The 27,615-nt window shown below is 32.4% G+C and overlaps 1 protein-coding gene across 3 annotated transcripts; it reads left to right on the top strand.

Moving 5' to 3' along the window:
* The first annotated feature begins 628 nt into the window (after positions 1–628).
* AGO2 (Argonaute 2) lies at positions 629–27,349 on the top strand. 3 transcript variants are annotated; one of them, XM_085203780.1, is made up of 23 exons: positions 629–768; positions 1,190–1,218; positions 6,548–6,575; positions 6,966–7,690; positions 10,137–10,310; positions 11,072–11,160; positions 11,945–12,044; positions 12,485–12,605; positions 15,027–15,160; positions 15,375–15,532; positions 16,565–16,658; positions 17,209–17,313; positions 17,723–17,853; positions 18,236–18,350; positions 20,576–20,743; positions 21,129–21,236; positions 21,744–21,863; positions 22,777–22,866; positions 23,096–23,224; positions 23,708–23,814; positions 24,180–24,273; positions 24,797–24,999; positions 25,566–27,349. In XM_085203780.1, the coding sequence occupies exons 4-23, from the start codon at positions 6,992–6,994 to the stop codon at positions 25,660–25,662; spliced, it is 3,036 nt and encodes a 1,011-aa protein (XP_085059906.1). In that variant the 5' UTR covers positions 629–768; positions 1,190–1,218; positions 6,548–6,575; positions 6,966–6,991; the 3' UTR covers positions 25,663–27,349. The 3 variants fall into 3 exon arrangements, with proteins under 3 accessions (XP_085059906.1, XP_085059907.1, XP_085059905.1); XM_085203781.1 differs by lacking the exon at positions 6,548–6,575 and having other exon boundaries at positions 6,952–7,690; XM_085203779.1 differs by lacking the exon at positions 6,548–6,575.
* Positions 27,350–27,615: the final 266 nt, after the last annotated feature.

A 27,615-nucleotide genomic window follows, 5' to 3' on the forward strand; every position in this document is an offset into this window, starting at 1 on the left:
ATGTAAAAAAAATTAATATTCAATTTATAATTTAAAAAAGTAAAACATTTTTAAAAATCTTAAATCTAATCAAAAAGTCTAAAATACATATTTAAAAACATACATATTAAAGCGTATAGATAGATAACTTTATTACGCTTTAATATGAATGATGATTCTTTGGCGATTATCTCGAGTAAGTCGAATCGGATATTCAAAAAGAACAACATAGGGATGCAAAATATTCTATATTTCTTATCTGGTTTGCTGGAAATGCTTAAAATACGTAGTAATCTATGTAAAACGAAACAGGGTTGACTGCTGTTCGCTGCACCGGCACAGACCACAGACTATGTAGAAAACCACTCTGTAGAAAACTAGTCTGTGATGTGTGGTGGTGTACAGAATTTAATAAATACTGTGTGTGGAATCATTAGTAAAATAAATAAATAAAATAAATTTTGGTCCATTATGACGTGTCCGCGACCAAATTTCGATAATGTGTTCCTACTGACATCGATGTTACGATGTTTTCATCAATGCAACATAATATATGTTAAAACATCGATATTTTGACTGCTAATATCGATGATCAACGAAATTCGATTATCATCGGGCATCCCTAGAATAATACTACTTTCGGGTATTCCAGTATTCTTTCATTTACTAAATTGTTCTGTTTGCGTTTGCGTTTCTTTTGGGAACACTGAACAGTCTGCTAACTGCGTTTAATAAATTTACGACTTGCTTTAATATTGTATTCTAACTTCAGTCAAATTTGTGAAAGTGGTAAGTATTCGGCAGTTTTGTTACACTGAGACATATTATAAAAATGAAAATTTACATTCATTGTCTGGTAAAAGATTTCATAATAATTATAATATTGTATTGTTTAAAAAATTGTCAATGTAATTATTTTGCAATAACTTATTTAGTTTCATCGGTTTATTGGATTTACAGTACTTGATTTCACTTAAGATAATTATTTTTAACGTACAACGTAAAATGGCGTATCTACCTACCTCATAGTAATATATTTATATTGCCTTTCATGAAATACAAAATAAAATAAAATAAAACGTGTTTATGACGTGTTCCATCCACTAGACAGAGAATTCTAGAATGTCTACTATCTATAATCTTTAGTTATATATTCTTATTAAGACAGATTAATATTATTTTTGTATTTTTTTTTATTTTTATATTTCAGACAGTGCAACCTACATAAAATGGGGAGAGGTAAGATAATATATTTAAATTATATGTATAGTAAATTATGTGTTTTCATAAAGGTTGTGGTTAAAGAGTTTATTTATTTCTCAAAAGAAATTACATTTCACTTAAAGAGAAATACAAAATTATCTTAAATTAGTACATATTAATCAATGTGAGTGTTGGAATCAGCAAAACATGATATATAACAAAAAGAAAACAATATCAAATACTCAATTAATAAATGTAAGTGAAAGAGGGTGTATTGAGATAATTTAAACATATTTGACCATGACCGTTTACAATGAAGTTAGGTCTACCCACATTTGAAGAAATCATAATACAGGGTCAGATTCTATTTTAATTTTATAAAATGTTCCTTTAATTTTGTTTTAAAATTATAAAAATTTTTTGATGTTTTTATATATTGAGGTAATTTATTGTAAATTTCTGCTCCTTCATAAATAATAGATTTTTTGCCATAATTGGTTCTTGTTTTTGGTAAGTATAAATTGTTTGCACTTCTAAGTGGTCTATTTCCTTTTTGTTCATTTGTCAGAAAAGATAGCTCCGATTCTAAATTGTTTTGTAAAATTTTACGAATAAGAATACAAGTGTTATATTGATATAATTGATGAATATTTAAAATGTTAGTTTCATCATATATCTTATTTGTTGATGTTAAAGGCTTAAAATGGAAAAGCATTTTTATTATTTTATTTTGAGTAATTTGCAAAGATTTTAAGTTAGTTTTAGCAGCGGCTCCCCATATTTCAACTAGATAAGTTAGATTTGACTGAACTAAAGAGTAATATATTGTAAAGCACACACTACGAGGTAGACAACGATAGATACCACGCCACAAACCGAGTAGGGAGGATAACTTACATTTAATATTTTCTATATGCACCGTCCATGTCAGGTCACTGTCCAAGGTTAGACCTAAATATTTTTCTGTGCTAGTTTTCTTGATTTCTGTGTTATTTATAGAAAGTGGGTTTTTTTTTTATTTTTTGCCTTAAATATTATATAGTGAGTTTTTTGTATATTTATTGTTAAAAGATTACATTGAAACCATCGGCTTAATGCATTTAGATCTTGTTGGGCGTGTTTCGCAATATCTTGTAAGGAATGCCCAAAATAAAAAATACTCGTGTCATCTGCATAGAATGTGAGTTCGCCACGAAGTGATAATTCACTGATATTATTTATATATCCTAAAAATAACAGGGGCCCGAGTATTGATCCTTGGGGTACACCGTAAGTGATCATATGTGTCGAACTGACGTACTGACGTTTAAAAATAAACCCAATCTGGGATAAATACTTATCAAGTCGACTGTAAATAACTTTTTCAAATATTTTTGAAACAACAGGCAACACAGAGATGGGCCTATAGTTACCGGGGTTAGATTTTGGACCAGACTTGTATATTGGAATAATTTTCGCAATTTTTAGAGTATCCGGAAAAATACCTTCATCTAGACATTTATTAATGCAGTCTGTCAATTCTCCGACAATGTATTTTTTCAAACATTTAATTACTTTTGTACTAATACCATCTATTCCAATGCCTACGTTTGAGTCTAAATTATCAATAATTCTAGATATTTCACTTCTACTACAATGTGTTAATGTTGACAAATTATTATTATATTTATGACTACTTACGGTTTTACTAAATTGTACTGTTATGAAATTTATTAGGAATTTGAGTAGCCAATACAGAACCAATGGTGGCAAAGAATTTATTAAAATATTCACATATTTTCGTACCACCCGTAATTAAGCCTATACTAGTCATTAGTTGTGGAGGCACACAGTTTAATTTTATTTTATTATTAGATAATGTATGAATAAGGTTCCATACTTTTTTAGGTTTATTTTTACATTTCGCAAAAGAGTTTACGTAAAAGTTACTTTTATATTTATTTATGTTAGTTGCCGTAACTGTCTTCTGTCTTGCATAATCTCTTTCTAAGTTAGAATTATTTGAGTCCATTTTAAATTTGCGTCATGATTCTTGATTCGATATCTGCTAAAATATCCTTATTAATCCAATCTGCTTGTGGGAGATTTTGTATTTTAGATTTGATCACCTTATGGTTTTCTTTTATTTGGTTAATGGCTTTATGGAGATTAATATATGAATGAGAGTGTTGATATTAATATATGAGAGAGAGTTGAAGGGGTAAATTTCAGCATTTTCTCGTAAAGCATCGTAATTAATAGCTTCATACTGTATTCGTTTGGGTGGTTCAAGTTTATGTTTTCTCATTGCAAGAAATATCTGCATGTGATCTGAGATTGCAGAGTCAGTCAATGCTAGGTGGTAAGTTTTATCTTTAATATTGGTTATTATGTGATCCAAAATAGTAGTACTAGAAGTTGTAGTACGAGTTGCAAATTCTTTGTCAATTTTATTCAATACAGTATATCCACATTCAGTCAGCATAGTTCTGTATCGTGTTACTTCTTTATTATTAGATAATAAGTTTAAATTAAAATCACCAAACACAATAGCTCTTTTTTTTCTGATTAAGTTCTTCTTCAAGCTCATTTATGAATTGATTAGTATTCGTATCACCTGGTTTGTAGATTATTCCAACATCAAGGTTAAGCTTCTTTACGCGAATCCATAAGTAGTTGTTGCCGTTAACATATTTTTGACTAGTGTAGTTATGTTCCAGGTCGTTGTGTACAAAAATAGACACTCCACCACCTGTTCCAGATGTTCTAAAATTGAAATAATGAGTTAGTTAGGGAGGCGAAGCAGCAAACTGTGGAGTCACTCGAGCGTCATTGAGAACTATTGGGTTGAGAAGCTTAGATGATAACAAGAAAAAAAAGTCATATAAAAAATTTCGTTTGACCGGTGGGTTGAGGGGCTATAGATTTTCAAAAATGTAATAAAAAACTGTTCCATGGACATACTCGAGCGTGTCAGATATTGGTATCATCAATTGCCTACGTCGTCTTAAGCATGAAAATATGTTAATCTGACAGTTTCCATGGTGGAGGTGGTCGTGCGTAAGAGTTAAAAATGGCAAAAAAAATAATATTGTCGAGCGCGTCAGATTTTCTAAGGGGGTGTTAAGTGAACCTAAAAAAAAGCTCTTATGTAATAATCTGACGATTTGGATGTGACGCAAGCTCGTAATCGTTGTTTGAAAATGCAAAAAAAATTCGTCATCTTGAAATACTCGAGCGCGTCAGATTAAGATATATATGGTTCATCTTCATGCCCTAGACGTGATATCTCAAAATCAGACGATTATCTGAAGGGACTTGCTTAATCTGACAATTATTAACATTTTTTTAAGCCAATACAAGAAACAAGTCAGCTTTATGTTGTATCCCGTACACAGCAGGGTAGGCAGAGGGAACCTAAGGTTAAGACACTCTGTTCCCCACTTTCTGCCAAATTTTGAAGGCATTGAGTGTTGAGTAGCAGCACTTAACGTCACTGTTTTGCCTCGACACCAGAGCGAAGAAATGGAAATATAAATTTCAATAAATATTTCATCTCCTGGAATGGAGATTGAACCCACAACCAGTCGGTTTTACAGTCACACTCTGTGCCCCTGCGCCACGACTGGCCTCAATTTTTTTATTCATTGAACGTAATCAATAGAAAAGCTCAAAAAATAGAATGTAACTAAAAGAATGTATGTTTGAAATAGAATACTTGTATTTATGAAAAAAAACTACAAAAAAAAATACTTTTTCAAGTATTTTTTTAAATTACATCTTTATTGATGAGTTAGGGACTAATAAAAAAATAGAAAAAGGGAGATAGGAATAGAAATACGGTGAGAGGAATATATGCAATTCTTAGGTACATCGAACTTTATCGATCAATTTCTATTACTTCGGCTTGCGGAATTTGTCAGATTATATATTTTTCGTAATCCTTGAATGATTCCCTCCAAAATAAAATAAAAATTAGCCGCGCTCGAGAATGTCCAGATAACGTTTTTTTTTTACAACTTTGGAGCCCTCCCCCATCTTTGCGTCACTCTCAAATTGTCAGATTAGTGGAATGTACACGATTTAGCATGTAACTAACTTACCGTACCTTAATCTGATGCGCTCGAGAATATCCGATGATCAATTTTTTTTTACTAATCTTATCCTTTATCCTAGACGCGCGGTCATACATATGAAGCTAATATTTGGTGGAAGTACGTAACCGAATACAAGGAATCCCCAGTATCTTAATCTGATGCGCTCGAATGACTCCACAAAGTCCCCTCTTCGCCGCCCCTACTAAGTGTAATGGGGTATCTGTATTCTGTTCGCCTCCTGCTCAGATTTTATCCAAGTTTCAGTCAGTAAAATAAACTGTAGTTTAGTGCTTATACATTTTATAATACATTTTAGTTCATCTAGCTTTCCTGGTTTGACTATACTTAGAATATTGGAGTAGAGAAAGTTTTGTGAGTATAAATTCTTCTTTAATTGATCATATGTGTTTACTATTTCATAGGTTATGCTAGAGGTTTAATTTTTTATTGTAGTATTGTTAAGTAAGTTATATTTTCATCCTCCATATTTTTCAGCCTATTTTCAGTCTGTGTGTTTTGCTTTTTTATTTCTATTAATTCGTTTATTATCTTCTTGTGCTCTACAGTTAGAAATTCTGTAGAGGATTGAATATCATTTATCTAATTTTTAATTTGGGATGTGTCTTCCCGCATAGCCATCATATGTTCTTTTTGTATATTTGTAAAATCAGTAATTAATTTTGTTATTTCATCTCGAAATTTAGTTAGTTCCTTTTTGCAATCATAGTCCGTTTCTGGTTGCCTGCGTTTCCTCAACGTAACTTGCCGATCCGCTACCTCGTTTGACTTCGAGCCGGCGGTATGTGAACTTCCACTCGGCAAGAATCATGTTACACAAATTTTTCACTTTTTAATAGTATTTCCAAGATATTAAGGTGCACTTTTGGATAGTGGTGTGGTAAGATAGTGTAACAGTTGGTTATTATAATTGTCTCGCTTACTCGAAAGTGAATGGCAAAACTCACGTCTTCATCCAGCAGAAACGTCGTAAACCGCATGAACCAACTTATTAACATAGAAAAAAGCTCAAAACACGTCCGCTCTCAAACGCTGCACAGTGTGCACTCAATGCAATGCTATCATTCAAAATTCATTGATTAATTGATGTTCATATATAAAAATTAATTTTGTTTGTATATTTAATTTCATATATGTATGAAGTGGTGAAAAATTAAACATAATTGCTTATTTATTACATTCGAAATAATTTATTTTATTTTTCCAAACTAATTTCATGATCAATAATCAATAATTTTAAATCAGAAGTTAAGAGTTTACTAACATTTTAGGATTTGCAGCCACAAATAACATTACCATGTAGGTGATTTTTACTACAGATTTAGTAAAGTTTCTTATATAATTTACGTTAAATATTACAGACCAGATTGGTGTGTGTTGAATATACATTGTACATACTTAAACACAAAGAAATGAAAATATTAAAAATTTCATTTCCTGAGTGGGAATCAAACCCACAACATGGCTTCAATCAATCTCACTGGCCCTGTTATGGCGTTTAATATATTATTCATCTTTTGTACACAAATCTTTTATATGTATGTGTAGTTCTGGGCTAGGCGTCCTCTTGTATATCCCTTGTTAGATTTTTTGTATCATACTGTTAGTAAATCATTCATTCAACTTGCACCATGATAATCTTCCTCCTGTAGGTTTACTTAATATTTTATTATAGATAACATTTTTTAGGTGGAAAGAAAAAAAGTAGAAGTGATATGGAGAAAGTTGAGTCAGATGTTAGTTCACTATCTATGACTGAAAGTGAAACACCGATATTGACTCAATCTGCAACTCCAGTTACACAAGAAGATCCTGAAGAAGAATTTGGACTTGGATTAGGCGGTGTGAAGAAGAAAAGACCACGCAAGAAGAAGAAGGAAAGTACAGAACAAAAACCAGAACCTACTCAAACATTAGGATCAGCTGGACCATCTGGATCAGCTTTGCAAGTGGCTTCCCGACCTGCGCCCCAACCGTTTGCTCAACCAATTATTCCAGCTGCTCAACCAGTTGCACCACCACTTGTCAAATCGGTTCCAACAGCATTTGCCCAACTGGTTGACACTCCACATGCCAAATCGGCCCCTCCACAAGCGCCATGGGGTGCTCAGTCTGCTGGTCCATCAGCAGGCCGAGGCCGAGGGCGAGGCTGGGGGCCGCTTGGTGGTCCACAGACAATGCCAATTCCATCAGTCCCCGTCCTGGCGCCGCAGCAACCTAGCTCCAGTCAAACTCCTTCGACATCTTCAGTTCAAGAGAGCTCAAGTAAAGGTTTCGAAAGTCGTCAAACTACAAGTGTAGTGTGCCGTTTTAAAATACCCGACAGAAGGCCTGGCAGAATGGTCAATTCACAGTCACGTCAGTTGAAGGTGTTAACTAATTACTTAGAAATGAAAATACAACCTTTAAAAATAGTAAGTATAAAATATTATATTATGTTTTACATATAAATCGTTTCTCTTGTCTATTCCATATCGCTTAATTACATCAACATAAATAAATAAAATAATGTTTATGCACATCTTAAATAATGCTTACTAGGGGCGCGAACTTTGACTCGCTGTTTTCTAAACTCAAGTATAGTTACATTAATTACCTGATCGGTATCTGTAGCAGGCGCCTAGCGTTACCCAGAGGAGACAAAAATATTTTTACATGTAACCCTATGGGGAAATTTGTCACTTGATTATTCCTCAAGTCCATTGAATTTTTTCGCCTAAAACCACGTGGTCATATCTATACTGCCGTCATTACGAAAAAGGGCACAAATAACATTTTGTAAATATCGAGAAAACGGAGTTTAAAGATTTTGGTTTTGTTGAAAAAAAAACGCCAATAACATTGGTTTTTCGAAAACATGCAAATGTAAATACTTGCATTTATATAGTAAGTATAGGACCATGGCATTGTAAACTTGTATTTTTAATGTGTATAATAAATAATTCGTTTCTTTTCTTTCAACTTAACGTAAAAAATAAGGTAAATTCCGAAATATTACGATTTAAAGGCACATATAACCAAATGCGCCTTGTCTTCTAAAACTTTTGTGCAAACATTTAAGACAGTCAAGATGAAAGGGCACTTTTATTCAATTATGCCTTTTCATTGTAATATAATTGGTTAAATATTAGATATTAAATACGTTTCTAAAAATGAAAACAAGCAGTTGTGAAAAACTAATATTTATTTTAAAAAGCTTAAAGAAACAAAAAAATATCAAGTCAATTAAATATCTTATTTTTAATTACGAACCATTAAGTTATTATAACAACTAAGTATATAATATATCACTCAAGTTATTTAGTTAAATGTCACAGATAAGAATTAAATTTTTATTACAAATGTGACACAGTACCTACAAAAACTCTAATATAATTAGGTAATATAGTCATCAGCCACAAACGAAAATAATATTACATACATACAAACGCTACGGTCTCTACATACCTCTTACGCCTCGTCAACTGTCATCAACCTCTTCATACATGCCCCCCGGGGATCCCATGATCATGCTTTTTACGTAACCTTCCTCCAGTGTCTTTGATACTGTGTTTTCGAAGGTCAACCGAGGTCTCCCCCTACCTCTCTTACCGCTCACTTTTCTATCATAGATCTTTTTTGCCATTTTTCATCACTCATTCGTTCGACGTGCCCAAACCAGCTGAGCACGTTTTTCTTCATTCTCACTGTGACATCCTCGCTAGTACCTACCAATCTGTGTATCTCTTCATTGCGGATTCGATCGAGCTAAGCTGACTCCGCATATCATACGAAGAGATCGCATCTCCATGGCATTAATCTTTCTTTCATTCTTCTTCTGTAATACACACGTTTCGCTGCCATATAACAACGTCGGAACTCTCTCTTTCGCCGTCTCATCAATGCAGCTAAGGCTCCATTAACCCTGTTTCCGGCAGCAATACGCCTTTCCACATCCATCTCGTATCTTCCATCTCTTCTCTTTTTCTAATATCTTACCATTGACACTGACATTGCATTCCGTTCTCTCTTCATTTCTTTCGTTCTGGCGTAACTTTTTCTAAATCTGCAGGAAATATTAAAGTGTCAATGTACAGGGAACACTGACACTTTAATGTTTACTACAGATTTAGAAAAAAATATAATGCTACCACGAATGGAGCAATTTAAAACTGTAATGTTTTGCCCGCGGCTTATTGTTTTCAATCAAAGTTTTGTGCCAAACATTGTTGACAAACATATACATGGACTGGGTCATACTTATGTAGCCCCGTGGCATACCTCTCCTCCTTCACTTCATTTTTGCTCACTTTTTTAGTAGTAAACACTGACAGTTGTGTCTTTTCTTCTACACCAACAATGCTAAGTTGTAAGTATAAAAATAGGCGCAATTGCCACTAATAAGCCTTTAATATTTAATATACACGCCAATTACGCTTTTTCAATAAAATATTTTAAAAATATAGAAGTGAGTAAAAGTAATATCTCACAATGTGCCCTTTTTTTGCTGCACTATAACTTGCAATATGGTGCAGTTGTGCCCTATAGGCTTATGATATCTCTGTTTATATTATTTCTAAAAATACTATAAAATTAGGCAGATAAATCATGTTTTCCTGATGTCGAATATATATATAACTCAATTTTGTAGAAAATGTTAGTTGTGCGTCTTTTCCTTATGACGGCAGTATATATTTGCTAATTTTCACCTCAATCGGTCAAACCGTTTGGAAGCCTATTGGTGACAAAAAGCGCTCCGCTCGCTTCGCTCAATAATTAGGTTTAAATAATGCTTTGATTTTATCAAAATATATTAGTATTTAAGTTCCACAATCATTCATGAGTCTTCAATCATTATGCTTAAACTATTTTATATTTTAGCATCGTTATGACGTCTCAATAAAACCAGAGCGCCCGAAAAAATTAGTACCAAAATCGTTCGCCATTGTAAAGGAAACACATTTTCCTAGAAATATAATAGCTTTCGATCAAAGGAAAAATTGTTACTCCATTGAACGACTTTGGAAAGGCTCTGATGAACGATTTGTCACAACTGTAAGTGTATCTTCTTGATATTTGAAATATTTGTTAGTAGTGAATTGTACTTTAATATTTAGTGTTGTACAAATTTATTAGATTAAAATCACACTCTCATAAAGCATAAATCAATAGGGGACTTGAGACTTATTTTTGAAGTGTCTCAAATTGATTTTAAAAAACGAAGGTGCTAAAAATCACTAATAAAATTACATTTTTATTAAATCAATAACTATATATATATATATCTTCGTCTTCAGCTTTAGACTTTATCCCGCATGTAGCAGGATAGGGAAAGGGAGTCTAGTGTTAAACACTCCATTCCCCTTTTCTACCGGATTCCGGAAGCTTTGTGTGTTGAGTGGCGGAACTCAACGCCGCGGTTTGCTTCGAAAACAAAGCAAAGAAAATGAAAAGAAAAAATAAATAATTAATTTCTACAAGTGGCAGCGAACCCACACGCTGTCGTTTTACAGTCATACCTCTGTACTAGGTACTGCGCTACGACTGGCTTAAAACGAGCCAAAAAATGTGTCTTACAATTTTACATTTCACTCGATTCTGATTGAAATCACTGAATTTTGCTGTACTTGCAGTAGCTGTAGTAGTGAATTGTTCTTTTAAACGAATGCCAGTGCATTCGTTTACAGACAGTAACCAGTTTCTGTAATAACCAAGGCTTCCTAAATTTCCTTGCTAAACTATAAAGCTACTACTAATTGACATGTTAAACCTGTACAATTTTTGATTTACTTTGACATTTAATTATTTAAACCAAGGTGGAAGTTATTGATGACAATGGTGGAAAGATGAACTTTGAAATCACTATGAAATTTACTGGTATCGTTGACTTGGGAACCATAATTAAGTAAGTTAACAGTAGTATTAAGTACAATTTTAAACATTTGTTTAATTTTGTTGTTGTACAATAAACATTTGATTTTTATTTGATATTTAGTAATGTTAAAGTTAAATTATTAAGAAAAGAGGTAATACTTAAGATATAATTACGTAATTCTAGTGCATCAATTCTGATAAAGCAGGCTAAGTACATATACAAGTATAGAATAATATAAACAAGCATCAAAATATTTTCTTTTATATATAATGTTCCTCACATTATAATTTTACTTATGTACTAACATAAATTTATGAAAAGACATTTTGATTATTAAATTAAATATTTGGGGACTTTTTAATACCGCCAAATCTGTAGCTTTAAAATATACGTCGCGTGAAAAAGTTTACTTTAAAGGAGTGCCCATCATAGGATTCTCTTATTTTGTTTTTTTTTTTTAATTATATTCTCGATGTTATTTAGCATCAAATCCTACAGCCATATTTTCAAATCAGAGAAGTATAAATTATAAACAGAATTATGAAATCTGATTATGGTCCACTCATTAAAAGGTAAATTTTCTACTCGACGATGTGTTTATTTTACAGCACTGTGGCGTTAGTACACGCGTTTTTTACCGCAGAGCAAGAAAAAGGAATCTATTGTTAAGACACAGCGTTCTCAATTTAACGCGTACATTGCCAGATTGCCAGAGCTTGAACAAAAGCAAATATAGTCAGTGTCTCATGGGGATCGAACCCATAACCATCGACGGCCTCAAATAATGTGATAGTAATTTTAATAACATTTTCAGCCACATGAGAAATGGTGGGACATCACTCTCTACCCCAATGGAAGCCATTCAATGTATCGACGTAATATTGCAACAAGGAACTTTGCAAAATTATGTAAAAGTAAGTAAAATTTCAAAATATGTCTCCTGGCTATAAATGTGAAGATTGTGGGTTCGATTCCCGTTCGAGGGAATGATTTTTTTCCATATCCTCGTTCTGGTAAATAAGACAAAGCGCAGCGTTGGATTTCGCCATTGAAATCGCGATATTTATTAATAACTTCATGCTGTATCCCGCCCTTAGCAGTGTAAATAGGGGGAACCTGGGAACCTAGTTTTGATTCACTCCGTTCCCATTAAGACACCTCTCTCCCCACTTTCCCCTGTATTCTCGAGCCTCGTTACCAGAGTGAGGAAATAAGAATATTACATATTTCACTACCCCAAGTGTGAATCAAACATTCTTTCAAACATATATTTTTTTTATGACGATGTATTTGAAATCCTTAAGTGTGCAATAGCTATATAGTTTACTACATATCATATTGTGTCACTTCACAGGCTGGTCGGCAATATTTTAAACAGCCAAGAAACCCAATTGATTTGGGGTATGGTTTCGAAATATGGACGGGGCTTTTTCAATCCGCTATTTTCACGTCAAGACCTTTTATCAACATCGACGGTAAAACATACGTGTCTATGTAATATAGTAAATTAATAATGTAAATTAAGGCCGACCGTTGTGCAGGGGCACAAGGTTGTGACTTGCGACAGGTTGAGTTCGATCCTCAGTAGAGGAATTGAAGTAATATTTTTATTTCTTTGCTCTAGTGTAACGGCAAAGCGCGGCGTTGAGTTCCGCATTTGGCAAAAAATGAAGAACGGAGTATCTTAACAATAGATTCCCTCTGTCTATCCTGCTATATGAGGGATGTCGCGTGAAACTGATAATTTACTTACGCCCAATATTAATAATACCACTCCTATCTCCAGTTAACGTCAATCTTCGATTTTTCGACATGTCTATTCTGTTTTACATATCTTTTTTAAATTAACGAAATCCTAATGTATCTGCTTAATTAAATTTAAAATTAATTATTATTACTTATAAAATTCCTTTAAAAACTATTTTTAATAAAATAATAAATCTTTAAGTCCCAAAATATTAAAAAAGAATAACAATTAATATTAAAACTCTTTTAAAACTTAATGCAATATGCGTAGGTGCGTACAATGGAACTGACATAAGCATATGTTTTTATAATAATTAATGTTTAGTTTTAAGATACTTTATCACTAACCCATTTTCATGTATAAATTATTAGGCATAACTCGAAACGCCATAAATTAAGATCTAAACTGATACTGATACTTTATATTTTCATAATTAAATTACAAAAAAAAACTTACGATGGATTCCGGCATAGTAAGGTAAGTATCGTATCCATAATTTTGTTTATTCAGTTTAAATATACATAATTTTTGCGAGTAACACCTCTATATAATTTTTCGAATTCATAATAATATTAATTAATATCGTTTTGTTTGGCTTTTTCAATTTCATATTGTTTATTGTTACATTGGATAACAAAGAATAAAATTTCAGATTAATTGCTAGATTATTATTTAAACTGATGTTGATGAATGCTGTACTGAACAATGAACTAATAAATGATTAACTAACAATCTTTTCACTTCTTAAGTAATTAATAAATATAAAATATTTGAATGATTATTCATCTTATAAAGTAATTATATATGAAAGATGTCCTTTCTGTGATATCTTATATTGCAGTGCTGTCCTCATCATCTATCATGTCATGAAGGTATTTCCATTCCTTCTGGTACTTCCTCCAAATTAAGATCTCTGCAAACGGAGTGCCATAATATGAAACTGTCTTGCAAATGTTTTAAAAATATAAAATTTGTCTATTAGGTATAATTCATGAATACTAATAGGTTTAAATACTAGTTACACATAATACTAATAAATAAGAATAGGTATTTTTTCTTTAAAATATGATAGTTATATATATTATATTTTAACATAAATATGGTCCATTACTCCTTTTTCCATACTATTTATTTTTAACATTTTTAATACTTTCTCTAAACCTAAGGTTAATTAATGTTCAAACCAGTTGTTTTGTTTATCTTATACATCTTAATACTAATAAAAGGTTAACATAATACCTTTCTATTATATTCCTGGTTTAATATATGCTTCCTTGCATCTTTGCTTCAATTCTTGGATTAAGAACTTGTGTTATTAAATATGTTGTATTTGGATTAGCACTATCACCTAGCTTCCATTTATTACCATAATGTTTTGCATCACATTTTGCTAAATCAGTATTTGAATAATTTTATATACCTATAATAAAATATAAAATATTATTTTAGAAAAATATAACAAAGTAATTTAGAAAATCAGCAATGAAATTAATAAGCCCAGAGCTCAAATTAAGAAATGAAATAGTAACTGAGATAAAATAAAGAAAAAAAATCCATAATTTTGCTGCTTTTGTAAAGAAAACTTTATATAACTTAATAATACTCACATGGCGATTGAATACGAGCGTATGTGAGTGCAATCAATTGCAGTAATAACTCCAGGAAAGCCAACAATTTCATAGAGGTTTTCAGCACTCTCTTGATAAATTTTTATATGCTGTTACTTACTCCATAATACTATCATTACTATTACTCGAAAAAAATGTCGCTCCACATATTTATTTACTTTTGAAACAAAATGTAATATAAACACAATCTTGCAATCCAGAGTTATTATAAAATAAACCCCAGAACGTCTCGGATCGCAATAAGCTGTCATTTACGCTATCCTACCTAATGTCAAAATGGACAGACCGTTTATTGGCACGCACTTCTGTTTGTCCTCCCAACAATTGGTTATTGGCAAGCTAAACTCAAAAAATAGATTGATATTTCAAACTATGGTTGCAATTTATGGATTAGGATTGATTATTAACATCGGGCGTTAATAGGCTGTTAGCAGGTTAACACAAGCTGACGAGTTAACACTTATAATGTATTGAAAATAGTTATTCCGTATTTGTTCTATATCAGGTTAATATTTTCACAGTGGCACACAAAGGGTTTCCCAGGCAGCAGTCAATGATAGATGCCATAACAAGAGATTTCAACCTGGACCCCAGGCAGCCATTAGATAGGCAAAGGGGAGTTGACTACTTTGTACAATTTCTCAAAGGATTAAGGGTACTTTGATTTTTATTAACTATTTTATCAGGTGTTTTTCATATATAGCATTGTTTCAATGAATGTAAAAAAAATATAACATTATTTTGATTATTTCTTGCTGGCAGATTTGCTTGAAAATTCCACACGACATAAGATAAAACCTAAAACGTCACAGTCACCACAAGACGCTAAATTGTAGTTTTCTTTATTAATAATTAAAATATATTAACAGGTGAAAGCGAATATAGGAGGAGGCGGTAGGAAGCGCGAGTATATATGTAATTCGTTAGTGGATCCGCCCAACCGTCTGACATTCCCTATGACGGACACCGACGGCAAAACAAAGACCGTCACTGTCGAGAAGTACTTTGAACTGGATAAAAAGTGCAGGTATTGTGTATTAAATTGTATTTTTTTTTAAATCTTGCTGTATTCTACATAGTAGGATAGGCAGAGAATCGAGAAATTTGATTTCAATTTTTCTTTTGAATCCGAAAAAGTATTAATTGTTTATTGAAGGGCGAAACTCAATGCCGCAATTCTAATACAGCGAGCGAAAATTTTAATTGAAATGATTTATTCCCTCTAGTAAGCATCGAATATACGACTATCATGTTGAAACAATTTCGAATGTATTTATACGAGTTGAGTGCCTATACGAGAATGGTAATACTCAAAGAAGCATTTTGTCTTGAACTGATTGAGGAAACGAAAATAATTAACTTCCTCGAGTAGAGATCTGAGGCCAGTTACGGCGTAGGAGCATAAAGTGTGACTAAAACCGAGTGATTGCGGGTGCAATCCCTACTTGAGTAGATGAAATATGTATTTAAATGTTTATTTCCATTTCTTAGCTCTGGTGTCGAGGCGCCGAATTCTGGAGGCGGCGTTGAGTTCCGCAACTCAACGCAAAGCCTCCAGAATTCGGCGGAAATTGGGGAACAGAGCGTCTTTACACTACGTCTTTGCCCTGCCCTACCTGTCGTAACACACCCCCTGCCTACCCTGCTGTGTGCGGGATACAGCGTGAAGCTGATTTGATTAGAGTACAGATCAAACACCACTCTGTAAAAAAACGAATATTAAATTATGTATCACATGTGAACCATTGTGTCACTTTATGATAATTATATTTAAATAATCTCAATGTCCTTTTCTCTATCTTCTGGTATATAGTGTCTCTTGACATTTAATGATAAATTATTTACATGAACAATAATAGATATATTGTATATGTCTTTTTGATAATTAATAAGATTTACACTTTATTGTACATAAATATCAAAATAAAAGAAAAGAATAAAAAGAACATATGCACAAAAGATGGAGACATACATATTATTGTGTCACATAATTTATATATTTGATATTAAATGCCACATTTAGAATATTTTATATGAAATTCTTTATAAATAATTTTAGATTGAGGTATCCGAATTTGAATTGCTTATGGGTGGGTCCAAGAGATAAACAGATTTATTATCCAATGGAATTGCTGGAAATCTCTTATGGACAGGTATGTGGGAAAACTTTATTTATACTGGAATAAAAATATATCCATCATCTTTATTTTATCATTGTTTAGAACAAAATCTAGTAAGAAAAAAGTATGAAAAACACAGCTGTGGATTCGATTCTCAGCTGGAGGATATAATTATTTTCATTCTTTGGAGAACAGGGAGGGTCTTAAACTACGAGATTTTACGAGATATTTGGATATTTTTCTTTTTTTTTTGGATATGATTCAAAGGAAAAGTGCATTACAACATAGTAAAAGTAAAAACACATCAAATAATTAGAAAGTAATCTTATTTTAAGCCTGACGTTTTACATCTATTCACATTAGACCATAGAATATAACAGAAAATTACTTTGCATTTGTATGATGTGTTCAACTGTCATATCCAATATATTTTTTTATTATGCTTGAAAAGCCAAAGTGCTTATTATTGTATTGATAAATAAAATAAAAATCAACAAAAAGCGCGGCGTTGAGTTCCGTGACTAAACTCCTTATTATATGCCGGATACAGTGTGACGTTAAAAAAAGTTATTCATCTTAACAGGCTCTGAATAAGCAGCTTAATGATGTACAGTTACGCACGATGGTGCGACAGGCGGCTACTCCGCCCAACGACCGCTTGGCTAAGATAAGAGAAGTGATTTCCAATGTAAGTTTAAATAACAATCAAGTAAAAAAATTATATATTATTTTATATTTACGCCTTTTTTTGTATAATATTTCAGATATCTAGCGTATGTTTCTTGTTAGCAAATGCCTCTAATAATTACTTATGGCTTAATTTGGAGGGTTCCTTAAAAGCGCGTGTTTCAGTCCTGCCACATATTTTTTTTATATTTCACATAAATTATTCCACTGGTAAAGCATTGTATTTGTATTGGAGTTTATCGCGTTTTTGTAAAAAAAGCTAGAAGACGTTTTATTTGCTTAAACTTTGCACACATGATCATATCTGATGACAATAATACACCTTTCCAATTCCATAAGATTTTTTTTCTTTGTACTTTCATTTAACACTAGATGTTTTGTCATTTTGTGATTTTTATTTATTTAAATAGATGAACTACTCGGCGAATCCATGCTTCAAACATTTCAAGATGGAGGTCAGTAATCAATTCCTGCAGGTGGCGGCGAAGGTGCTACCTGCACCTAAACTTGACATCGGGGCCGGTAGAACTGCCGAGCCTAGGTAAATATGTAAAGCATTTTTTGTTTATATCAAGTCAAGCCTCCATTGCCTGCTTTACGCTCGTCTTTGAGACATTGCTTGAGGAAGGACGGAACTCAACGCCGCACTGGTTCGTGTCAGAACGGGACTTGAATTGAACTAACAACCATAACGTTAATTGATAGACAACGTCTTTGACTTTGCCGCAATAGCTCAAAAATATTATTTTATTATATTCTATATTCACCAGATTAAAAAGTCACTATAATATAGATCATAATATATCTTTTTATACAGAAATAGGGATTTGGACAGAGTTGCCTCTGCCTTCACTGCTCTATGCGGGATACTGCGTGAAGTTAAAACAATTAAGTAACTAATGATATTTAATGTTTGTTAACAGGAAAGGTGCGTGGCAAGCCAATTGTTTCTTGAAAGCTAGCGCGTTGACTGCGTGGGGCTTAATAGGTGTGGACATCGATACCCGCCGCTGTGACTGTCAATATATGATTGACATGGTATGTTTGATGTGGGGAATGGAGTGTCTTAAAACTAGGTGCCCTCTGCCTACCCTACTGTGTGCGGGATACAGCGTGAAGCGTGTATGATGTATGTTAGATATTTAATAGATATAAAAGAAGGTCCATTAAAGATCGAGGAGTCCATTGTAGTAGAACAGTAACTGAGTGTAAAGACAATGATTATTGGTTCGATCCCAACATGTGAGGCTGAATTCAGCTGTATCCTATTATAATGTGGAATAGAGCGTGACGCTAAATAAAACCGGCCAAGTGTGAGTCGAACTTCCGTCGGTGTCTGTCGAACGGCTATCGAGCGAAAATCTCAACTGTCTTAGCTATAACGGTTCATGAGTTACATGACTGGTGGACAGGCGCACACAAGAGGACAGACAGACTGACGGAGAGACGGACGGACGGACGGGGTCCCGTCTAAAAATATTATTTCTTAGTGAGAACCTACAACTTTACGTTATCTGAGTGTGCTATGATATAAGCTAGCGGACTTACATAGCTAATTTATCTCTATCCATACCTATATTATAAATTCGAAAGTAACTCTGTATGTCTGTCTGTCTTTTACGCAATCAGGCCCAAATCGCTAATTTAATTGTGATAAAATACACATATAGAGATACTTGAGGATACCGGGATGAACATAGGATACTTTTTTTTCTTATATTTGTAATATTGTCGATATATATTAATATATTAAAATATTTTTTAATTTGACATGCAATTTATCCCGCCATGTTAATAACAACCGTCGTTGCTAAGCAACGGCTTGCAAAGTTTGTTGTATTAAGAAAACGTCACCCAAAATGAGTTTGCTTAACGCGTACATGGCGCGCGCCGACTCATCCATATGAGCCACAAACAATATTCTACAAAAATATTGTCCCTTAAATATTGTTTAAAAAAGTCCGCGTTGATATATACTATAGATATAGATTTGTATACATTAACAAAAATTAGATGATTTCTATAGTTTGATATTCATCCTTATAAAAATAAATATAATAGTCACTTTTAGCATTTCATCTAGATAGAAATTATAGTTTACTGTTTAACATTCTAATAAATAATTAAGGAGATGTCACTGATTCGGAATGACCTAGCCTACGAGTGGTATAGTATGTACGACGCGAACGGGCAGATGACGTTGATGGTTTAGTAAATTTTTATATATTTTCGAATTACTGTTAATTTTTATGTAATTATTTGCTGCTTATAATTAATTTATCTTAGTTCGGTTATCTATACCGATGTTATACACTTAAAATATCGTAATTTTAATCATTTGGGATTTTATTTAATATTGTTCGCAAAAATTATTAATTATTTAATATAGAAAAATTTAGGCAAACTTTTTTTTCTAATATTAAGAATTTCCTTTAGTTACCGGGTTTATATACTTTATACGTTTATATACTAGTGGGCCCATTCGTAGCCGCGAACGGGCCCACTAGTATACAAAATATTTTTACTGTTTTATTATATAATAAATATATATTATTATATAATATTATATATATTTTATTATATAATATTTTTAAAATATTTTGTCTATACATTCAATATTTTTGACTGAAATGGATAGAGGGACACTTAAAAAGAATGATAGAAAGCAAAAATATATTTTTTGAATTTCTTGTCTGTCTGCCGATCTGTCCGTATGTATGATCACGCTAATCTTCGAAAGTACTAAACCGATTTACTTCAAACTCACCAACTGCTTTGTCTTAACTCAACTCTAAATTTTGTTTTATTAAAATCGGTTCATTAAAAAAGTTATGGGCATTTGAATGAACTGAAGGCATGAGTATGCCTGCAAATATAAAGCAATCCATATCTATACTTATAATAAATTTGTATTTATTTGTGATAAATCTGTATTTTAACGGACTTAAAACAAGGAGGTGGTTTTCAATTAAATATTTTCGATTCGATTTCGATATTGCATTATTCAATTCGATTTGGGTATTTTTTGTAATATGCAATTTTTGTAATAAATCATTTTACATATTTTAATTTTACAAAAAAAATTATAAATCCTTATCCAAATTAATAACATTACATTTACGCTGAACGAGTAAATTAAATTAGTCATTGACTGATGTCATATATGCCTCATCAATTCTGTTTATTAAATGAATAATCATGTAGCAAGCGGGCGAAGCCGCTGGTAGGCCGCTAGTAAGTAGTAATTGTTTATTTTGTTGCAGCTAATGCGGGTCGCAGCTTCAATGGGCATGCAAGTAGCTCAACCAAAATTTACCAACTTTAGTGGGAAAATGATCGATCTCAAGAAAATGTTAATAGCGGCAAACGATAAGAACCTCAATTTATTATTTGTCATTGTTCCCGCACGACTCAAGAATGCTTATGACAGAGTAAAATATTTTTTATGTTGCTTAAATTTTTTTCTATAATCTTAGACTGTGTTTTATGTAAATAACATCAAACGGTACTTAATTCATATTTACATAGCTTTATTACCATTTTAAAAATTATCGTTAAATTGAAGATAAAATGCAATCTGCTTTAAATAATGGCGTATAATTTGCTATGATGATATTATAATGATTGTTTTTGTGTAAACAATGCTTGACACCCCTAGGTTGAAAAAGTACGAAGAAAAAGAATTGTCCTAATGGGAATGGAGTATCTTTACACACAAGGTTCCCTCCGCCCTGCAATGTACGGGATACTGCGTAAAGGTTAAAAAATCTTATAATATATTTATATGTTATTTAATTACAATGTTTTTATTTGCAGGTGAAGAGTGTTGCCGAACTTGACGTGGGTATTTTAACTCAATGTATCAAAGATTTAACTGTCATGAACCGAATAAATGACCAAACAATTAGAAATATTTTGCTTAAGGTATGTTTATAATATGTTTATTAACTGATTTCTTATATATATATTTTTTAATATCAATGAAATTTTAATTATGCTCTATATTAGTAATCTTTTGTATGAGACGCATGGATCATCTATTTATTCTGAATAGAGAGAGATAATTACCGAATCATTGATAATTTGTTAAATATTCTCTTATCAGTTAATTTAGTTAATAATTATTAAAAATAATATTAAAATCGACAAGTTTCCTTTCATCTTGATGCCATCGTATTGAAACTAAGCAGTGTTTGTATTCTAAACGCGATTCTTGTGGGTTCGATCAACTCATTTTCTATTTAATTTCATCAATTCTATTTTTTTTTCATTTTCTTGCTCCGGCACAACAAGAGATTGCGTTAAATTCCACCATTCAACACTCAATGATTGGAATTTAGGCGAAAAGCGGAGAACAGAGTGACTTGATACTAAGTACTCTTATAAATGTAACGATAAAAACAAGTAATACTTAGAATTATTATTGTTTAGGTAAATTCCAAGCTAATGGGGGTTAACCAAGCATTAGACGCCCGTAGCATTCCGCAATGTATCAAAGACGGGAGTGCCATGGTGGTTGGCGCTGACGTCACGCACCCTTCACCCGATCAGGTAAATAAATGAAAGAAAAATAAACATAAAAAATTAACAGAGTGGTACTCGAACGCGCACGTCTTCGATACTGTGCTTATAGATATTGAAATAAGCCACAAAAAAAATTTATAAAAAAGTATATAATAGACAAATGTTAAAGAAATATTATTACTGAAAGATACTAATAGATTTGAGTTTAAATCTTATTATTAACCAACTTCTGTAAAAGGAGGAGTTTCTCAATTCCACTGTATTTTTTGTATGTTTGTTCTCTCAGAACTTTGCGACTGGGTGAACCAATTCTGATGATTTTATTTATTTGAAAGCTGGTGCTTGGCCTGTTATCCCATTGTATTTTGGCCTAATTCTAACATTGACATCATGAGAAAATCATTTAAGTCTTAAATTTGCATTAAGTATGTGTGTGATAAATGGACAAATAACTCAATTTAATGTGTTTCGTTTCAAGTCGGTTGTTTTTTGTAATTTTTTAAATTTTCATACCATTGGGCAATGGTGTCATCTGGACGATGGGAATTACACTGATTTTATCATATATTCAATTTAGTATTTACAGGATGTGACAGTAACGCGGCGGTTATGGGATTATAAATATTTTAATTTTTTCGCTCTGGCACTACATTTACATTGCATGCTTAAAAATGTTTGTTTTAAATAATATCGTCGTCTTCGAGTGTTTCGTCGTAATGTATTCGTAGATTTTTATATCATTCGAAAGTGTACTTGATGAAGGGTACGTAATGTCTACTCGATTTGTACATAGCTGTGTAATCTCAAATAATAAATAATTCTAATGCCCAATACATAAGCCCAATGAAACCATATTGGATTTTAAGACGTCGTAAGAGATATATGAATATTGATTTTGTATAATTGCTTAAAGAAACTGTTGTACATTCTTTTATTCCAGAGCAACATCCCAAGTATTGCTGCAGTCACAGCTTCGTATGATTCCGAATGCTTCAAGTATAACATTGAACTCAGTATTCAAACTCCTAAGGTAATAATATTATACTCTTTATGTAATACAATAAACATTATTTTTCCCTCCCAACAAAGTTAAAAGTTCTAAATTTATAATGTCTAATTTACTATGTGCTGTCGTGGCTGCTTTATGCGGGACATACTAATACTACAGAAATCAACACCTTTCTATATTATAAAATGTACTTTCCTAAAAAAAAATTGTAACTTCTAATAATCATTTCTTCTATTATTAACTTTTCCAGCATGAAATAATTGTGGATTTCGAAGAAATGATGTTTGATCATTTGAAAGTATACAAACAGCATAGGAATAGTCTACCGAGGAAGATTTACGTGTTCCGCGATGGTGTATCTGAAGGACAATTTGCTCAGGTAATGTGGGATAGTTATAACCGATCTTGCCGTAAAGACATTCCATTAAAAGGATTATTAGCAGCTTATAGGAATGAGTCCTACTGAACTTAAGTTGATTATTTATAAACCAGACTATCATTTAGACAGAGTATCTAACTTTAAAAACACCACTCCTAGCGAGAGCCCTAGGATTTTTGCTGTCAGGCCCAACATTGTCTTATATGCGGGCTTTAACGTCACCGAAGAATAAAAGTGGCCAACTTAGACTTCGCATCGAGTGGTGGTTATTGAATGGACATTAATTATTTATTATTCTATACTCGAGTAAAAAGACAAAGCGTGGCGTTGAAATGCACAATGTCTCAAAAATTTGCAGAATATGGGGAATGGAGTGTCTTAATATTTTCTAGGTTCCTTTTGCCTACCCTGCTATATGCGCAAGAAGGCGTGGCGGACCTTGCTTGTATACATTAACATATCTTAATATATTATTTACTGTAGGTGATGAATAGTGAATTAGTAGCAGTTCAACGAGCCTACAGTCGTCTCGAGCAGAATTTTAAGCCAGAAATATTATTTTTGCTCGTACAAAAACGTCATCACACGCGGTAAGTTGTCAATTCTCTGCCAAAAAGCAGATGGAAGAAATTAATTTTAATTTGAGTAGGAATTTGAACCTCATCCATCATTATTATTTTTGTTAAAAATAGTATTGATTAGTAGTTGTGGCCGTCGTGTTCGCCGCAGCGGCACAGTGGTGTGACTGTAGCGCGTCGGTGGTGGGTTCGATCCCCACTCGAGGAAGTGAAATATGTATTTAGGTTCCCTCTGCCTACCCTGCTGAATAGCGATAGCGTCAGATTAAGAACAATACGTTATTTGTTTTCTTTTTAAGTGTATTATTAAATTTAGATTCTCGACTAACTTAAATTATCAAGTAATTTGACAATTAATTATATTTTTTTTGATTTAGATTCTTCTTGAGTGAAAGTAATCCGCAAAATGTAGAACCTGGAACTGTTGTAGACACAGACATCGTGCATGTTCGTGAACTGGACTTTTATTTGGTAATAAGTTATAGAATATTTTATAAATAAAAATGAAAGAAAATTTTACAGAAATGAAAATTTAAAATTATATTTTGAATTTTGAAACTAAGGAATAAATAAAGTTAAACAGTATTGTTATTATTCTTATTAAATTGATTTTTACTTTGAGCACCAAATGTACGTAACTACTATATATTGATACGTGAAGCAAAAGCTTTTTACAAAAATTGTGCAGACAGAGGAGTATAATATTTGGCACACTTATAGTTTAAATAGTGCAGAAAGGTTTTTTTTAATCAAATAATGTATAATACATACATAAAAATAAGTATATAAAACCCTGCCTACATAAACACTGTTGTATTTATTAAGTTATGTACGCGTTGCTATGGCAACGCGTATTATACGTGTCAACCCGGTCCTTCAGTATATTTAAATGTTTTATTAATGATCGAAAATATATTACAGTACAATAATAGTGTTAAATGTAATTACAAAACAATTATAACATGTTTAATGAATATTTAAACTTACTCGGCAGGTGTCGCACCAGGCGATCAAGGGCACGGCGCGTCCCACGCGCTACCACGTAGTGTGCAACGAGGGCAACATCCCCTCCGACGAAGTGGAGCTGCTGGCCTACTACTTGTGCCACCTCTACGCACGCTGCATGCGCGCCGTGTCCTACCCCGCGCCCACCTACTACGCGCACCTCGCCTGCCTGCGCGCACGCTCGCTCACCAGGTACGTCCCCGCACCCTACGTGCCCCACCCACCCGCGCCTCTTGTGTGACAGGGCGGGTGCCGTCTACAGCCAAGCGCCACTTCCTGATAAGATAATCCCTGGGCGAAAATTGTAGCACTTATTATTTGTTATCGTCAAGAGAATGCCAATGGCTTTATGACATTAGTCATCCTCATAACAGATGACACTCATTCCAGATAAAAGACGGCCATGCTGGAGCCAATCGTAGCATAAAGCAATTTTGCTAGTTTTCATACATGTAACAGGTGTACTTAAATTAAATTAAATTTTGTTACAAGTAAGGGCTAACTATAAAGCTAAATCTTAACACTAAAGTGTGAAATATTATAATAATTATAAAAACAAAAGATTCGACTTAATTAAATCGAGTTAACAGTCGGGACCTATTTTTTAACAAATTAAATCTTCAATCCATCCTCATGAATTACTGGGCTTGTTTTCTTATTTAACTTTTTGCAGTCCGGTTTTTTTGTTTTTATAATTATTTAAAATTCTTTAAATAATACAACAATTTGATTCACAATGTGCTTTTATATTTTTCCAGTGAAAAACGCTACAATAATGCTGATCTAGAGAGAAGGCCCCAGCGTCTTCGAGTATTGGAGCGAATGCTACAACACAGTCGCATGTTTTACGTTTAAAATTTAAAGATTTAAAAATCTAATATAATAATAACAACTTATATAAAAATACTATTTACTATTACAATAGTACGTATTAAATATTTCTATAAGAAAATATTTAATTACTATTTTATCTCATAATATTAATTCGAGGGTAGTTTGATATCCGTTTTAAAAAGAATAAGTTGTTTTTATTATTATTTTTCTCTATATTCCCCTTTCATTTGTTAATCCTCTTTGTTCAATAAAAATTGTTTACGTTCTGGCCAAATTTTCATACACAGAATTTTTGTGGGAAAAATTGTCACCTCAGTATATATAACCAATTAATTATTATATGTCTATTATATATAATAGACATATAATAATTATATGGGTATATGAGTATTCCGTAGGAGTCCAATAAAACGGACTATAACTTTTAAGTGCCACTTCTCTCACTTGCTATTTTGGTGGTTATTATTCAACAGTATTAAAACATTGCAACAATTAACCAATTCAAACCATTTTTTGATTATATTACTTTTATTTATCTTGCGAGAAAGCACGGTATTACCAAACAACTCTTGTGCAGGACTAAAGTAATATTTAGGTATAGTTATTTTGAAAGGAATTTTATATTTAAAAATCTTTTATTCGAAATTTGCCTATTTTTATGTTTACCTTACGTTCACATGGCCGCGCGGTATACCCGGCGCGCGTCTGCTATTCTGTATAGCCCTGTTCAATTGACCCGCTCGAGTTGAGGCGGACGGACCCAAGAAGCTACGAAAATGTAGGATTACTAATTGACGAAATTGTACCTTAATGTTACTATCATTTTTTCTTTTAGTGAAATGCAATATATTGTAGCACTTTTCAACGCAAACATAAAAAAGTCAAAGGATGCAATCGACATCCTAAAGTTCTTAAAAAACCGACCTTTGTGTAGTCTTAGCGTGGAATATAAAGTCACAAACAGGCTTAAGAAAGTCTTTGACTCAAAATAGGGTGAACCGAGTATCGTCTTTGCTTTCGATGAACGTATACACTAGAATGTGAACGTAGTTAGTGTATTGGTTAGTGTATTTAAACATTGAAATGCCAAAATGAGGCGGAAACACTCACTGATTATTGTTGAAATTTTTTGCCATAAAAAAATTAGTTTTGTTAACTTGTCTTTGGTACCTGTTTAATATTATGTTTTTTAGCTAGTCAGTCGATTTTATATATGAAGGTATTTGTATTATGATTGATATTGTCTACAGAAAAGTGTATTAGGGAACTTCCACACAAAACTTGAAACATTATTAAAAAAAATTCTGATTAACCTCCAAAAGTATCGTATAAAATTGATAGCGTGGGATTTTTATGTTTAAGTTTTTTGTTTTTTAGGTTACTTTGGTAGTCATCGTAATAAAATTAATTAATATTATATTAGTTAATTAATGTACTTCGCGTGATGATGTAAGCGGAGCGGCAACACCGCAGTACCTTTATGCGTACCAGTTACAAGTCCAGCTCGTAACTAAGCATGAGCTATTTTCTTGTGTTGTGTGAAGTCACCTAATGTGACCTTGTCACATATCACTATATGTAAAACTATTTATCATGATCAGTGTTAATATTTTATATATATTAAAATAAATCAGATAATATTTTCTTGTATCCGGACACAGGTTTTTGTAGAAAAAAAACCATTGAGTAATAAACATATTTCTAATAATTGTTGTTTTTATTTATATATACTATTCTCAATCTACACTAGTGGATATTTAATGATAAGATTTCTCTTCACCTTCCGAAAATTAAAATCTCGTAAATGTCTTAGGACTTTTCTTTATGATACTACAGTACGGTCAAGTTAGGCTTTAGGCTTTAGGTTAGGCCTAGTTAGCTGTAGATTTTAATTTCATTTAAAGTCGAAATCATGGCGGTTTCATTCAATATTCATTATTTGTCTTACAATAAACTAGAATGTTTGACGTGTAG

This window comes from Heliconius melpomene, chromosome 19 (assembly GCF_056956725.1).
Source record: "Heliconius melpomene rosina isolate 202511_hmr_F chromosome 19, ASM5695672v1, whole genome shotgun sequence".
In the NCBI taxonomy this organism is placed as follows: domain Eukaryota; kingdom Metazoa; phylum Arthropoda; class Insecta; order Lepidoptera; family Nymphalidae; genus Heliconius; species Heliconius melpomene.

Excerpts from the sequence above, each read along its gene's own strand:
- AGO2 (XM_085203779.1), top strand. Across the intron at positions 12,045-12,484 it reads CTTTGCAAAATTATGTAAAA|GCTGGTCGGCAATATTTTAA; the intron begins GTAAGTAAAATT and ends GTCACTTCACAG. Across the intron at positions 23,815-24,179 it reads CAAAAACGTCATCACACGCG|ATTCTTCTTGAGTGAAAGTA; the intron begins GTAAGTTGTCAA and ends TTTTTGATTTAG.